At 35.6% G+C, this 15,344-nt stretch overlaps 3 protein-coding genes across 3 annotated transcripts; 1 reads left to right on the top strand and 2 right to left on the bottom strand.

Moving 5' to 3' along the window:
* Positions 1–213: 213 nt before the first annotated feature.
* Positions 214–1,309, bottom strand: LOC108366268 (protein odd-skipped-related 1-like). The gene is made up of 3 exons (XM_017620607.1): positions 1,130–1,309; positions 986–1,063; positions 214–915 (listed from the first exon to the last, which is right to left on the bottom strand). Exons 1-3 carry the CDS (start codon positions 1,133–1,135, stop codon positions 214–216), a joined length of 786 nt encoding a protein of 261 aa, XP_017476096.1. The 5' UTR covers positions 1,136–1,309.
* A 2,738-nt stretch (positions 1,310–4,047) lies between these two features.
* LOC108366266 (60 kDa SS-A/Ro ribonucleoprotein) lies at positions 4,048–10,218 on the top strand. The gene is made up of 7 exons (XM_017620604.1): positions 4,048–4,347; positions 4,416–4,646; positions 4,727–5,557; positions 5,611–5,743; positions 5,833–6,020; positions 6,082–6,260; positions 6,673–10,218. The coding sequence occupies exons 2-7, from the start codon at positions 4,443–4,445 to the stop codon at positions 6,812–6,814; spliced, it is 1,677 nt and encodes a 558-aa protein (XP_017476093.1). The 5' UTR covers positions 4,048–4,347; positions 4,416–4,442; the 3' UTR covers positions 6,815–10,218.
* A 1,948-nt stretch (positions 10,219–12,166) lies between these two features.
* On the bottom strand, positions 12,167–14,911 carry Gas8 (Growth arrest specific protein 8). Its single transcript, XM_017620609.1, has 3 exons — positions 14,761–14,911; positions 14,360–14,663; positions 12,167–13,085 (listed from the first exon to the last, which is right to left on the bottom strand). The coding sequence occupies exons 1-3, from the start codon at positions 14,894–14,896 to the stop codon at positions 12,167–12,169; spliced, it is 1,359 nt and encodes a 452-aa protein (XP_017476098.1). The 5' UTR covers positions 14,897–14,911.
* Between the last annotated feature and the right edge of the window lie 433 nt (positions 14,912–15,344).

Below are 15,344 nucleotides of genomic sequence, written 5' to 3'. Positions count from 1 at the left end.
CAAATAAGTATCTATTATGGTCAAGTATTTTCACTGGGCGATTGTCACAGAAGTAAACTTCGCTTTAAGCCTAAATCTACATAAACTTAAATCTATAAAAGAAACTTAAAATATTTAGCGCTTATTCCAGTATTTAATCCTTTGTAATACCGTCATATTTTCTCGTAAATGCTTACTTCGTCCAATAGTTCTACGTCTTCTTTGTGCAAACTTCTAAACCTCATTCACATGCTTTGTTTTCTTATGACGCGTTAATATATTCTTAGCGGCATACTGTTTTGGACACACCTCACAGCGATGTGGGAAGAATTTCATATGTAAATTAAGATGCGACTTAAGAGTTCCGAACGAGCATAATTTCTTCTGACAGACCTCACATTTAAAATACCATTTTTGTTTTTTATTACCACCGTCCGTACGGGGTATCTTCAACCATAGAGTATTCTGATAACTACGATAGAATCGTGTATACCAATTCGCACCTTCATCATAGAATCTTACGACCAAATTGATGCGCGTGTATCGCCCACATGGCGTGTTTAGCAATTTAATTTTTAATGCGTTTAATATCTGATGTTTTAAAAGCTCATCGGTGTTAGTGCAAGCGACTGTCTGCCGTCCCTGCTGTATTGCTGCTGGCGTTGTAGGCGCATCAAGGCATTTGCTATTAATCTCGTCTTGACCAGATGGCAAACACGTTTGCAAATTATCGGCTATCTGCGTAGTTTCATTTAATGGATAACTTGAATTGCGCCTATAGGGTGCGCGCGAAGAATTATCCTTGAGTGGTGCTATCGAACTCCGCCGTATTGTGGTACGCGTTGTCTGCGTAACGGTTTGTATTGATTTCAAATCTCCATTTGCCTTTTTGGAGGTTGTATGCTGCACCTCAGTTTCATCGTTTAACGAAGCCAGCTGAGGGCACAGGTAAATACAAACTAAGGTGGCTATTGGCGACAATAGTTGTAGGCTAAACACTACTTACCGTTGTTGTTGTTTTAGAACTTGTACTGGCTTCCTGACCCTGCTGTGCCTTGTACTTCAAATACTGCGAACGTAAGATCTGTACGAAGAAATATAAAAAATGGTTGCTTGGATATAAATATTACACATATATGCTGATACTTACACGCATTATATTATTATTTTCGGATAGCCGCAGATTGTTTAATTCATAAAATAATTAAGCAAGTTTATCTATTCGTGCTAAAATACACCTATCTCCATATGAAACACCTAAATATTTTTCTTGAATGGAACACAATTGTGCGTGTAACGGTTTCCTTGAATTACAAAGAACGTTTACGTTCTCTGGTAATAAACCAGTGCTCCCTATTTTCTATTTAATTAATCGCGTATACTTACACTGGCTCTCTAACCGCAAAAGAAACTGCTGTGTCGGGGCCAGCGTTGCCAGGCTGACCTTTTTAACGTCATTTGGACGTTTTTTGTATTCTGTTGACGTTAGGACGTTTTCTGTGTTAAAAATTACGTTTTTTAACTTGTCAGTAATTTTTCTCCGTTACTTAATCTTGTAACTGGTTTTGAATTAGCTTTGTTTTTTGCAGCAGCTTCTTCAAAAGATATTTTTTTTTGGGCACAGATGACTTAAATATGATGCAAAGCACTTGAGGTTAAAAGCCTTATTGCAATGTTTGCAAAGTCAAATTAAAAGCCAAATCAGGAAGATCTGATCTATTGCAAAACGCATGCTCGCAAAAGTACCAACAAAACTGTATCAGCATAGAAAGTCAGAAAAAAGTAGGCGACTCTTTTAAGGCTTCATTACAAATGTAATGAACGCAAAAAAGGCTGAAATATTGATATGTTCCTTCTTAGCAGAACGTAATTTAGCATTTTCGACAACCGACCACCTAACCAAATGTCTACAAGAGAAAAAAAATTATTAAAAATCAAAGCGATTATTTAGCAACTTATAACTTGCACATTATTACTCTGAAGCTTAATGGGCTATCAAGCTGAATACTCAAACAAATTCTTAAAAATCTGAATAAAAGGTTGAAAATGTAGCTGAAATTTTGCAGATTTTTTCATAATTTTTGGACAAAGTTTGAAACGTCGATTTATGTTTAGTACATACCAAGCCGCAAAATTTCTCCATCAAAATATGTAGGTATATGTATTTACATATGAATAACCAAACGTGTGGTGTAATTAGCTGTTAGTAGGTTGCCTGCGCAAGCAAATGCGTTAAAGTTGAGAAAATTCAACTCTGTGCGCATTCGAACTCATGTTCGAATTTTTGTCCGTTCTCTGCGCTTACATGAGTATACAACTCAGCAGTCAAACGCACGTGTACGTATACGTTCGCATACGCTTTCCTATGGAGTTCCAGCTTTATTCGTGGCAACGTAGAACGTAAAATATATCAAAGAACGTAAATTTACGTTCTCTGTATATGTGACAGTGCTGCCTATAAACTAAAGAAAAGCATGCGCATGCTCAAATCGAAACGGAGATTCAAATTAGTCGATAACATTTTGTTTTGTTGTTGTCAAATTTGGCGCTTTTTTCTAGTTCGCTATTCGCAACAACAAATTTACATACAAGTCATTCTATTGATGTAACTGAAAGTAAAGTGATTGAAAGTAAAGTAAAGTATTGATGTACTTAAAGTGAAGGGAGTAAAGTATAAAGGGATTTAAGTGAAAGGTGTATTCACAACTAACCAAAGTCGATAACGAATTCAATTAATCGAAAGTCGACTTTTTTAATTGAAAAGTGATGTTCCCATAAATTAAAAAACTTTACACTTTCCACTGGTCGTCTGTATACTACGCCAGAAATGCAAGAGTATGTCACAGTGAACAAGGCGTTTAGATATAAAAGTGTAGCAGTTTCCTTTGTTAAAACTTGACTCAAAAACTTAAACGGAATTACACCAAATTTGGATAGTACATTTGTTGGACAGAAAATCTCTATTTGTGATCTGATCTTGGCGAATTACAGTGGTGACCAAGCCCATGCTCTCGCGTAAGAGCTTTTTTGTTTCGAGAACGTATAATGTATTTTATTTGAAGGTCCGCCTACATTCATCTTTGGCGCTACGTTGACTTTGGCGTCGCTTCAACAGCTGGCTATGAACACATGAATTTAAATGCAGCCATTCACGTAGCGAAAATTTGGCAACGCTAACGCCAACTCTCAACTATTCGCCTGCGTTGTTTGTCATCTGTAGCAAATACACAATCAAATATTTTCCTTATGAAACAGACTTCACAAACTATTTAGGGGATTCTCTTAAACGTGAATTAGAGACCCTTTCGTCCACATTTTTAAAGCGGAGCGCATCTCGAACTCACCCAGGGTGAAAAGTCCTCGTGTAAATTGGCTCTTTCTTTTCAATGGTGTTTCCGCAACTAGATTGCTTCGAAAGTTTTCTAGGCCGCGAAAAGCATCATTCATACCATTTTTGATAGTCGTTTTCCGAGTCTGTTAAAGTCTCGAGGTTTTCCTGCCGTTTACGAGTTTATGGGAATCCTCTAATTATTTAATTGAAATAATAAAACCCACAAATGGAAAAATAGTTTTGAATATTCCCGGGTTTATTTACTACGTTTGTACGCACGTATTATTTGCAAATAACAATTTGCAAAATGGTAAATTTTACCGTATAAACGCTGAGTTTACTTTTTATTTGCAACTAACTAAATCACGCAATTAAGTATTGATTAGTGGTACTATTTGCAAATAAGGCAATATTAAAAAAGATTTTTCCCCATCGAATAAACAGTAGGGGTATTCTCTGAGTCTTGCAAAGCCCTTGCATGGTGCACAGATTGCACGGATTGCACGGTAAAAACCGGTTTTCGTATGGGACAGCTTTGCAAACCGTGCAATCCGTGCACCGTGCAAGGGCTTTGCAAGAGTCGGAGAATACCCCTAATGAGTTAGGTATTTGCAAATTATTTTTATTTACAATTAGCTTACGTATAAACGTAGTAATTGATAAATTTGTAATTTTGGTTATCGATTATACATGAACTTCTGTTAATTTTTGCAAAAACTTATCGACTATCGATTAAGATCCCATCGCTTTTTCTCATCACAAAATACAGCAGAATTTCTGCATTTTGCATTTCACTACGGTTTGTGCGTTTTGCACATTTCTTCATTTCATTCTTGAGTTTATCCATTTTTGCATTTAATAAACCAAAAAACATACCCAATTATAAAGGAAATATCCACAGAAAAGTGGAATTAACTTGGTAACGTAACGAAGTATTGTTTTTGCGTCTTTGATTTTGGGCTGTGGCCAGAATCAGCAGCGAAGCGAAGAGTGAAATTTGCTGTGTCGAAAGCAGACGGTGGCAATAGGTTTGAAACGTGAGTGGAGTTAACTATTGTCTTCTTTGTAGTATTTCGAAGGAAATCGATTTCTATTTTCCATTCAGTATTGTATTGACAAATTAAGTTGAGCAATGGAGTTGGATGCAAAGGCTAAATTGCAACGCTACTGCTATCTTGGCGGCTTTGAACCCGTCTACGTTCATCTGCGGGGTTCAGTCGATGTGCATAAATACTTGCCGCAGCTGCAGGTACTTTGCCAAGCGTTGGATGACGTTTCAATGGTTATGATATTGAAACAAGCTCTACAGGAGACAACGTTAGTGCGACGTGATGAGGTTAATATTATTTAAATATGTACATGTATACATATTGCAAATGTTGACTAACCTTTCTATTTTCCGTATTGATATATTAGTCGCTCTTCGTATATGCAGTCTATTTAGCTAGTGACATTGAAATTAAAAGGAAAACGTCGTTAAGAAAAGCATTTCCGGCATTAATACGAAATGATGAAGACCTTTTCCTATTTTGTAAATATGCTACACTCATTCGGCGAGAACAAAATCATAAGGGTTTTACTAATACCACACGCAAAGCCATAACATCCTGGTATGAGAATCAGTCACCCGATGAGATACGTCAAATGTGGCTGACGCATCGAGGTGCACATGGCTTTACGCACAAATCACTTATAAAGCTATGTCACATTAACGATGAAACCATAGGTGCTGCGGGTGTGGTCACCCCATTTTTCAAAACCTGCACGGAATTACTTAAAGCATCTGAATCTAGCGAAACAGCTATTGAAAATCATGTAGATGTTACAAACCGAGCAGAAGACGAGAAGAAAGCGACCAAAGCAACCGCTGCTGAAGTTGAAAAGACCAAAAGTAACACAGAAATGTTCCCAACTGCTGTTCTGTCAGTAAGCAAACTACGCACAACTAAGAACAAGGCAGAAGCATTGAAAATCATTCGCAAATTCAAACTACGTTACAATCAAGTACCAGGCCATTTGTTACGATTTGCCCCTATCATGGAGACTTTAATACCAACCATGTCTTATATTCAACTGCTAAAGAGTTGGCGCAATCTTGCTCGTTACAATCACTTCGATAATCCAAAGATAATGAAACTATGCCAGACATTATTTGAAAATAAGAAGCTATTGCGCAAAGACAATATTCATCCAATTGTGTTCCTCATGCAAATGCGTGACTTGGGCTTGCGCGATGACATAGCAAAGGTAATACTAAAAACTAGTATGACAAACTGTATACCAATTAACATATATTTCAGGTGGCACCCAAACGGATCGAATCACTGAAGATGCCGCTCTTGAAACAGCTGTACGAACAGTCATTCGGCAACAATCAAAGTACTGGCTTGCGTATGCATATCACCATTAATATTCAAAAAAATTATAGGAAAAGTAAGTGAAATACATACATATTTACACAGTTGCATACTTCTTCGATGCCTTAAATAATGCGAATGACACCAATTATATTCCAATTCTAGAACCTTTAAAGAACCACAAAAAATTAGGTTTTCTCGAAGCAGCTATAACATTAGCATTAGGCTACTACAAAAAAGAGAAAGAGGTTGATGTGTTTTACTGGGTCGATGATAAGCTTACTTTGGGGCAATTGCCTTGGGAGCGAGAAATTAGTGTGGAAGATGCACTTGGTTTTTGCGATATATTTGATGTAAGTTTTATGCATGATTATCATTTTCAGCATGTTCGAATGTTTTTCTTTATTGATGTAGATTACAAAAACAAATCAACGTTTAATAACGCCAATTTTGCGTGCTATGGAAAGAAAGCAAACATACGATGTGTTCTTGGTTATTGTCCCAACTGCCGGGCGTGGTAATCCCAAACAAACTTCTGAATTTCTATGTAAATTTTTAGACAAATATCGCGAAAAAAGAAACCCGAAAGCAAAGTAAGTATCTTTGTGTATGAATTTCTAGGAAAAGGTAATCATGCCCATTAATGTTAAGGAACAAGTTGAGTTGAGTACATATACACTCCGCTTTACTTGAATAGGCTCACATTTTTTCTTCACTTTGGGGCATCGGAAAACTTCTCTTTAATCTCGTTTTGAAGAATGATAATTTCCAAAATGAATGAGAAATATTGAAAACACCTTGATTATTTTGGATTTTATTTTACACTACACGAAAATCATGCTTTATATTTTGATTAACCTAAATAGGCACAAGTATGCATAGCATTCTTGTGTGCATAGCAAAATTATTAAATTTGCACTTTTGGGATCAGTAATTGGATTTGTCATAATAATTATAACATGCTTTTCCACTCAAAATAATTTACTTTAATTGCTTCTCTCACAGGTACGTTATTCTTGATTTACTCAAGTTTCGCAAATCAATGCGCTATTCGGATACACGCAATGAAAATATACTCGAAATTTGTGGTTTAGATGAACACACCACTAATATAATAAATAACTTCGCTTTGAATCACTTCGGCTAAGATTCACACAAAATCTTAAAACAACATCGCTGAGTGGCACATACATAAGTAGCAAGCAAGAAGTATAATAAACAAAATTGGTTTGTTTAGAGGGCAAGTAGAAAGTAAAAAAAAAAAAAAATTCCTTCGCGAGAGAGGGAAAAGAATCATTAACTTAAATATAAAATATTTTGGTGACCATGATCACGGTTAATACACACACATACATACTTACATACATATATGAATATGATTAAGCCACTTAAAATATTGTGAGTGGCGTGAAATATAATTATGCCACTTTATTAGACGAGTATATGATAATACCTTCATAGATGCTCTACTTACATATTAACCATATGATGAGTATAACTACATGATTAATATTATCATAGATTGTAGTGTGCATAACCATGAAAGAAAGATTAAACGGAGGTTTAGTTATTTCTTTTTTTTTGTAAGCCTTAGTTGGTAATTGTTCTATGTTTTGTTAATTTCTGAACTACGAAATTTTTCTTTAACAATTCATGAAGTTTTTACGTTTATTTTATTTTCAAACTTATATACCTCTACTTTGAGAAAACATATTCCTAAGTGATTTGTTTTTATATTGTTAATTACAAAGTAATTATATTGTATTAATGCTTGTCTCAATTGTTTTTCACGTTTTCTGTTATGCTAGTTAACCGCCGTTCAAATCGTACTTTTAAAGTAATGAACAAGAAAAAGCCAAACAAGCAAAAAAATAATGCAATTGAAAATTCGAATACAATACTATTGAAAAGATACAATCAAATCAAAATTGATCGAAATCATACACGAAACTTACCCGTATGGATGCTAAAATGAAATGCCTTAAGAAAATGAAAATAAAGCGAAATAATTCGAAATGCAAACTACCACCTAAGTTATACCTACTTAACTAAATTATTGTGAATTATAATTATATTTTGTATCAATGAGTGAATAAATGATAAAAATTTACTAATGAAATTATTTAGTAAAGCTCGTGTAATTGGCACAAATACGCGCAATAAACATACCTACATAAACATAAATCTATTTAAATATGTATGAAATAATTATGTAAACAAAAACGAAACTTAAAACTGATACTGAAACAGAACTGATTCGAAATAGCAAACAGAACTGAAAATTAAAAATTTGTTTGGAATTTACAAGTGATTTTTAATTTAACAAACAATTTAGTTTAGAAGTATATATTATTTACACTATAAATATACCATACATTTAATCACATACATACATATACACAAAAACTCACACCGATACACAAGCGGAATAATTTGCACCAAGTAGCAGAAGCTGTGCTAGTTGGAATGCAAAATGTTGGTATATTCATAAATGTAAAAAAGCAAAAGCATTTTCTGACGAACGTGTAATTTTGAGTTGTGTCACTTTTGAAGATCGTATGCGATATGTACATATAACTCTTGATATGCAACTTCCTTCGGCCAGCTTGAAGTTAATCATTTTCGAAATTCCAATTAGCATAATGCTTAACAAATTTTAGCAGGAAAGCAAATAAAGAATCTCATTTAATTGTGTTAAAGATACATGCATAAATAATCATAGAAAAATACATACACGAAATTATAAATTCCGTGTGAAAGGAACCTAGTTAAATAAACGAAAGAGTTAAAGCAAAGGAATATTTATATATCAGAAACAATGCTGCCAAATTCCAATGTGTAAAATGCAATATAGCCGAGATTTCCAAGTAACATTTGACTAAAAACATTGAAAAAATATCACAAATCCATTAGAATGTTAGTAGTTAATATTATTACAAGGAAATGGTAAAAATTATATGCAACTGCAACTAAATGAACAATAAACTAAATAAATTTAATTACTTGAAGTAAATAGTGAAATTTTTGTATTGACAACTGAAATCTATGACTGCCTTTCAAAAACTGGTTAAATAGCAACAAAAGTAGCCGCAAGCAAAACATACGAAATCGCCGTTATCTAGTAAAATAACTACATAGGAAAATGAAAATTTAGGATCTACATACGTGCCATTCCAGGAAGTAAATTACTTAAAAAATGAAGGAAGGAAAAATTTGACAATTAAAAATTTCTTTATTTTACTATTCATATTCACAAAATAATCGGCTAGAAAAAGTGACCAAACCAGTTGTAAAGTTTTGTGGAAATAAATGAAATGAATTAGTTAAAAGCAACTAAAACAATAAAATAAAAATAAATTAACATTTGAAACTTTAATTTATGATTTATGTATCTACATACAACCAATTACTACCAAATCGAATGTACGAAGAATAAGATATTTATAATTATAATTAAAATTTAATTACCTACTACGTATGTACGATTTTCCTTTTATTAATTTTAAGTCTTAGTATATTTTGAAATACATAAAAATAGAAATTTGCGAAATTTCCAAAACACACTCGTCTGTGAAAAACTGTTGTGATCGCTAAGAAATTTAAAGCAAAAAATTTAATGTTAAACGAACGATATACATACATACATACGTACATAGAAATTAAATTGAGAAGTATTAAAATCGAAACGAATCGAAATAGAAAAGTAAACAAAAATAAAATAAACACAAACATACAAAAGCAAAGCAAAACTAGTTTTCGTTACTGGACCAACCGAATGAATTTGCAATAAAAGTAAAATAAGGAATCACACATGTAAAAAAAAAAAATACAAAACTACTAGAGCAAAATTCAAGGTTAGGCAAAAAAGAAAATCGACGAGAAGCAAAAACAAAAGAAATCAAGCGCAACCGAAAAGTACCTTTCAAAACTCCGAGGTATCCTCAAAATTTAAGCAAAATACATACACAAAAAAAATCTAAAAACGAAATAGCACAATAGCAAAATGAACGAAACAAAAACGAAAACCATAGTGCATAATTTGCTTTTCTTTTGTATCTTATTAAAAAATAGGTTTTTAATTTTTATTTTTTTATTTTAAGAATTTAATAAAAATAATCGTAAAATTGTCGCAGCCAAAAGTGCAGATAACTGTTAGAGTATAAAACATAGCATACCACACCATAGGCATATACACTTTCACACACACACATTCATACACATTCACACACATTCATACACATACACGGCGTTGGACAACTGAAGTTGTCAAATAGCCAGAGTTAAGTGCACTGAAAAATGTGAAGCAACATGGTAAAAGAAAAACAGAAAATAGAACCGTTAAAAACTGATGTGATATTTTTCAAAAACAATGTATGTACGAGTATTACAATGAATTAGATGAAAAAATTGTATAGCAAAAGAAAATCGAACACATATTCGCAAATGTAAGAACATCCCCAACATAAAAGAAATTTAAGTTTTCTGAATATCCTCCTTATATTGCCGCAAGTATTTAAGTTATGAGAGAATATACATAATAGGTTCACTTTTCTTAAGCGAAATTAAACGAAATTTTTAAGTATTCTATAAGTTCTTTAGTACTCAAATATCAAATAGTGTACTAGACTATAGTTACAAACATACATACTATACATACTTCCCTATGCATGAATGTGTGTTTAGCAGTAGAAGTGGAAAATTCTTATTAGATATTGTTAAGCTTATCGCATGAGTGAAATAATGGAAATGGTAGAGTCATACGAAGGCCACATTCGAAATTGATTAAAAAAAAAAAATAAATAAATATGAATTAAAATTCTATAAAATTTTTCCTTTGGTAAATTACAACCTTACAAATAAGATATCTATGGCGAAGCAGCTAAGCAGCCAAGGAGCTGCCGCCAAAAAAGAAAAAAAAAATACATATGTTTGGACTACGGCAGAAACTAAACTTTCGTAAGATTAAGTACATATATTCTATTCGCATGGATATTAGCATTTAATGAAAAAATCTAAATTAAGAAAAATGAAGCTAAACAAAAAAACAAAAATGTAACTTAAACAAATACACATACACATACATACATACATGACTCAACTTTTCCAGAAAACAGCTTGAATAATTTTATATACAAAAATTCGAGGTGTGCGTGCATTAACGCCTTTCAAATTCCTTACAAAAAATATAAACGTAGATAAGATGTTATCATTGCACATCACTTTCAAGACTTTTATGTGCTCTTTATTATATTTTTTCAACACAATAATAATAACAAAGAAGTCTTATTTTTTGGGTAAAAAAACGAATTTAATTACTGAAAACCCGTACATATTTTAATTAAACTTACCACATCAAGAATTTAATTTTTTTTTTCATAAAATAACATATTTTTAAGTTTACCTTATTCAATTTTTCTCTAAATGTTGTCAAGTAAAACTTAATAAAACCGACGAAAAATAAAAAAACTCCACATTCGAACTTCAACCAGCTCAAAAGCAAAGCATGCGTTTTATTCAAAAAGGGAGAGGTTTTACGCTCCCTTGCAAATATTAGCAAGCATTAAGAAAAGTGGTCCACCAATTATGTGATTTCATGTTGCGCACGCCAGCCAGTTGATGTCTATAGCCTCTGCAGCTAAACCCCTGCAAGAAATACCACCCCCTGTCTACCACGCTGCCATAAAGCTTTGAAGTCTACTAAATGATCGTAGGGCAGCAGATGTTTTGACAGAGCAGATATGCGATTAGCGCAGAAACCAAAAAAACGAAGCCCACCTGAAATAAATGACTTTATCAAATTTACTTTTCCTATCACCTTTAATATACTACAGCTTCTTATCTACTCACCATCGCTTTAATTTATCATTTTTCTCCTACGCCATTTTCAAGTTCAGCTATAGTTTGCTGCTTTTATGAACTCTTATACATACATACATATATATATTCGATACTCTTCGACGTACTGTTGGTTGGCCAATGGCCAAAATGTGCTGCAGCCAAAACATAGTTAACGCCAACGCCAACGCCAACACTATTACCACTGCAGCCGATGCACAGCAGAATTTTTGAATAATGGACTTGCCTGCTGCATGCAACTGACGCCGACATGCTAACCACCCGCGCTGCCAACCACTTCTCACCACAGCGCAAGGTGGTGTACTCGGTCGGCAGCCGCATCAATGTGCCAGTAAATCATCGCACATAAAGCGAAAGTTTCCATTCATGCACTGAGCAGTGGAAAATACACACAACATACGAAAATGCAAAAAAAAACAGCGTTACACACACACATGCATTTCTAGTTACATACATGTATTTAAAAAAAATATAAGTGAACGGAAAAAAATCACACTCCATACAGTCGATTAGCCTCCTGTAATGCTAGCCTCCATTAATGCTAGCTTTAAGAAGTGAATGCAAAAGGTAACGAAAGAAAAAAGCATAACGCTACCAAAAGCGATAAGCGTGTCTACACCGTTAGCTAGCAGGCAGGAGTTTTTCATTGATTTTTGGTCACCAGGCCAGCTGGACCGCATAAATAACGATGCTTCTCGGACAAGCGCAGCGGCTCGAAGCCCAATTCGTCTTGTGGTATGCCGAACTGCACCAGCTTGGATTCGTATGTGGCGAGTAGGTCGTCGTGCGCCTTAACGACACGCACCAATTCGTAGCGCAAGTCTTCGATTATTTTGTTTTTCTCATCCAGTACTGAGCTGACTTGCTTCTCCAGACTTTTTGAGGCTTCACCGGTAGCACCGCACATCATTTGTGTCTGCTTCAACAATAAATCGCGTTTCTCATTTTCACGCTCCAACATGCTGATCTTGCGTTCGAGCAGCACATTTTTTAAGCCGGTCTTCTGTTGCAACTCCGTAACGACTTCATCGAATTTCGCTTTGAGTTCTTCACGTTCTTTCTTGAGGGTGTCGTTACGAAGTAGCAGCGTCTCCGTTTCCCATGTAAGCGCCTTCAGTTGCTTTTCAATGTATGTGTTGCGTACTTTAAGGCGTGCCAGCTGACTACGATCGCGCTCAAAGTGCTCCATTTTGCGACGCATGTCGGCCAGTTCAGCTTGTGCCGCCTCTAGTGGTTCTTTCAATTTGCGGTTCTCAGCGGATACTTCGGTGGCGGTGCGCTCACTGCGTTCCGATTGTTTGCGCAACACTTCAAGTTGATCCTTCAAACTGCTAATTAGTCCCAAATTGTTCAGCGTGATGTCGTTGTAATAGTTCTTCATGTCGTTGAAGGCGGTGTCGTGGCTCTCGATCAATCGTTGAATCTGTGTGTTCTTTCGTTCTTCCACTTCGAACATTTGCATGCGATAGGCAAGCTCGATTTCGTTTTTCAGCGCCTTCATCTTCTCTTCGTGCAAAAGTTCCATGTCCTTGGCTTCTCGCTGGAACTGAATGCGCGCCTGGCTGGTGATAGAAAGAAAACAATTATTGGAGAAAACAAGCAAAGGATTTTCTGTGTAGTTCATTTCCTATAATATTCAGAAAGCGACAGCGGCAGTGATTGGTCTCTGATACAGTCTGTGGCTTACAGTTTCTGAAATCGGTTCTTAATTCACGTGGCGACGGAGCTAATGAGAAGCAACCTAATAAATAACTCGAAGCAGCATAACAAAAACGGGAGAATCTCTATTTCGACAGTCAGGCTGCGGTAAAGGCGCTACTATCGCGCAGCACTAACTTAGGAAGTTTGGCGAAGGGCAGGGCAACTTTATATGCACTACATATTGGCACAGACGAACATCTGTGCCGGGTTCCGGTGCACACCGGTGTATCGAGCAAGGAGGAGGCCGACAGACTTGCCAAAGAAGGCGACCTGTACGCTGATGGAGGAAGTGCCGATCTCGTTGCAAGCGATTAAATGGGAGGCCGACATGTTCGGAAGGTGTTCAAGTTTTAGATCAAAGCGCAAAGATCAAAAGCGTTTAGGATTATGTGTAGAATGCATGATATCAACCGCATGAAGTTTCTCCTATCAATCAAGAAGGAAGACGGTAAGCTATTGGCTTCGAACGACTTTAAACAGAAAAATCTACCGGAGTTACGGAACGAAAGAAGAGGCAGTGGAATGTATCTTCTGCCAGTGTCGTGCCCATAACTAACTGCGGAATAGTCTCCTAAGAGCAGGATTTCTTCTCAATCTAAAAGCCGCCGCCAAAATAGTATCAATAAGGAGTTTCAGTTTGCCAAGAAGACTGTGATGTTCTTAAACATTACTTCTGGCACGTCAGAAGGCATCTATACGAACTGACGGACGTGGTCCAGAGGTCCATAAAACAACCACTGGACCCGAGAGCATATGTTCAGGCCATAAACGGAATTAAAAGGGAGTCGCTCTCAACCTACTTCCGATCTGTTAATGCTGTTTTAGGAGCACAACTCCGGAGATGCGCCCAACCCTTGCAAAACTTCGATCTGCATAGTGCAGAGGGTTTTCTCCCCCAACCCCTGCCATCGTGCAAGGACCATCTTCGTCCTTTACAAGCCTGTTCTAATTAATAAAAGATAAAATATCTGCTACTAGATTTTTCAGCTCTGTTTTGGAACTTCTTGCGGAAGGTCAATATGAGCTAAATTTTTTGCTTCAACAAGAAATCGAGATCAAGCTTAAAGCTTTAGATGCTGTGCTGGAGTTTGTTATACCCTGAAAAAGAAAACCAACAAATCCAAAATCTACTCACGCCATCTCATCGTTGTGTTTCATTTTTAGCTGCTGAATTTGCAATTCGTGCGTTTCCTCTCGTTCGCGCAGCAATCGGCGCAGCTCGCGTTTATCCTTGAGCAACTCCTGCTCCTGCGCCACATGATCTTCTTGGGCAAGCTTCAGTTGTGTCATTGCCTCAGCGCGTATTTCACCAATTTTATTCTGGTTTTCATACTGTAGATGCTTCATTTGTTGCACAATGTGTTTGGTATCGATGTCAGCCAGCTCCTGTGCCATCTCCACTTCATGATCCTTATGACGGACCTCATAGCGGGTTTCCTCTGTTTTTTTTTTTTTTGGAAAATTTAAAGTGTTATTTGAATTAAACCAAAAAAATAAAAAGAAAGAATGAATTTGTTTTAAAAAGTCACCGCATACCCAATTGTCCTCTGGTAATCTCCCAGAATGTGCGAACTTTATCACGTTCTAATTGAAAGAAGTTTCTCTCTTCACGTTCGCGTTCCATTTCCTCCTTCAGTTTGAGCGCAAACTGCTCCAGCTGGTCCCGTGTCATGGTGGACGTGTCCACGCCATCAATTAACACTGAAAGCAGCAAGTGAAATTAATTGTAGCTAATCGAAATCAAATCACAAGGAATCAAAATTCAATTGCGTTTGTCGAATTAGGATATGTGTAGCACTTTTTGTGAGCTTTTATGTGAGTGCAATGAAAGTGATTCATTTAAAAGCAAGCAAGGACATCGGTGTTCACAAGTGTATGTAAATGTATATACATACATATGTATGTGAGAATGTCCATTTGTGTTCTACTTAAAAGTAAGTGAGCTCATTAAAAATGTTTTAAATCATGACTCAATTACATGGCAATTACTTCGCTCCTTTAGAAAGAAATAAACTTTTTTTTTTGGTTCTTCTTTGATATTTTTAGGCAAAAAACAAAACCGACTACAATTCTCCTATAAAAATTTTAGAATACCGTTCATTTCTTGATGATCCAACTAA

The sequence above is a fragment of the Rhagoletis zephyria genome, unplaced genomic scaffold, assembly GCF_001687245.7.
Source record: "Rhagoletis zephyria isolate East Lansing unplaced genomic scaffold, Rhagoletis_zephyria_1.1 Rzeph_scaffold_02208, whole genome shotgun sequence".
NCBI lineage: Eukaryota > Metazoa > Arthropoda > Insecta > Diptera > Tephritidae > Rhagoletis > Rhagoletis zephyria.
The sequence above is the reverse complement of the archived record's forward strand: the minus strand, read 5'-3'. Positions and strand labels throughout refer to the sequence as shown.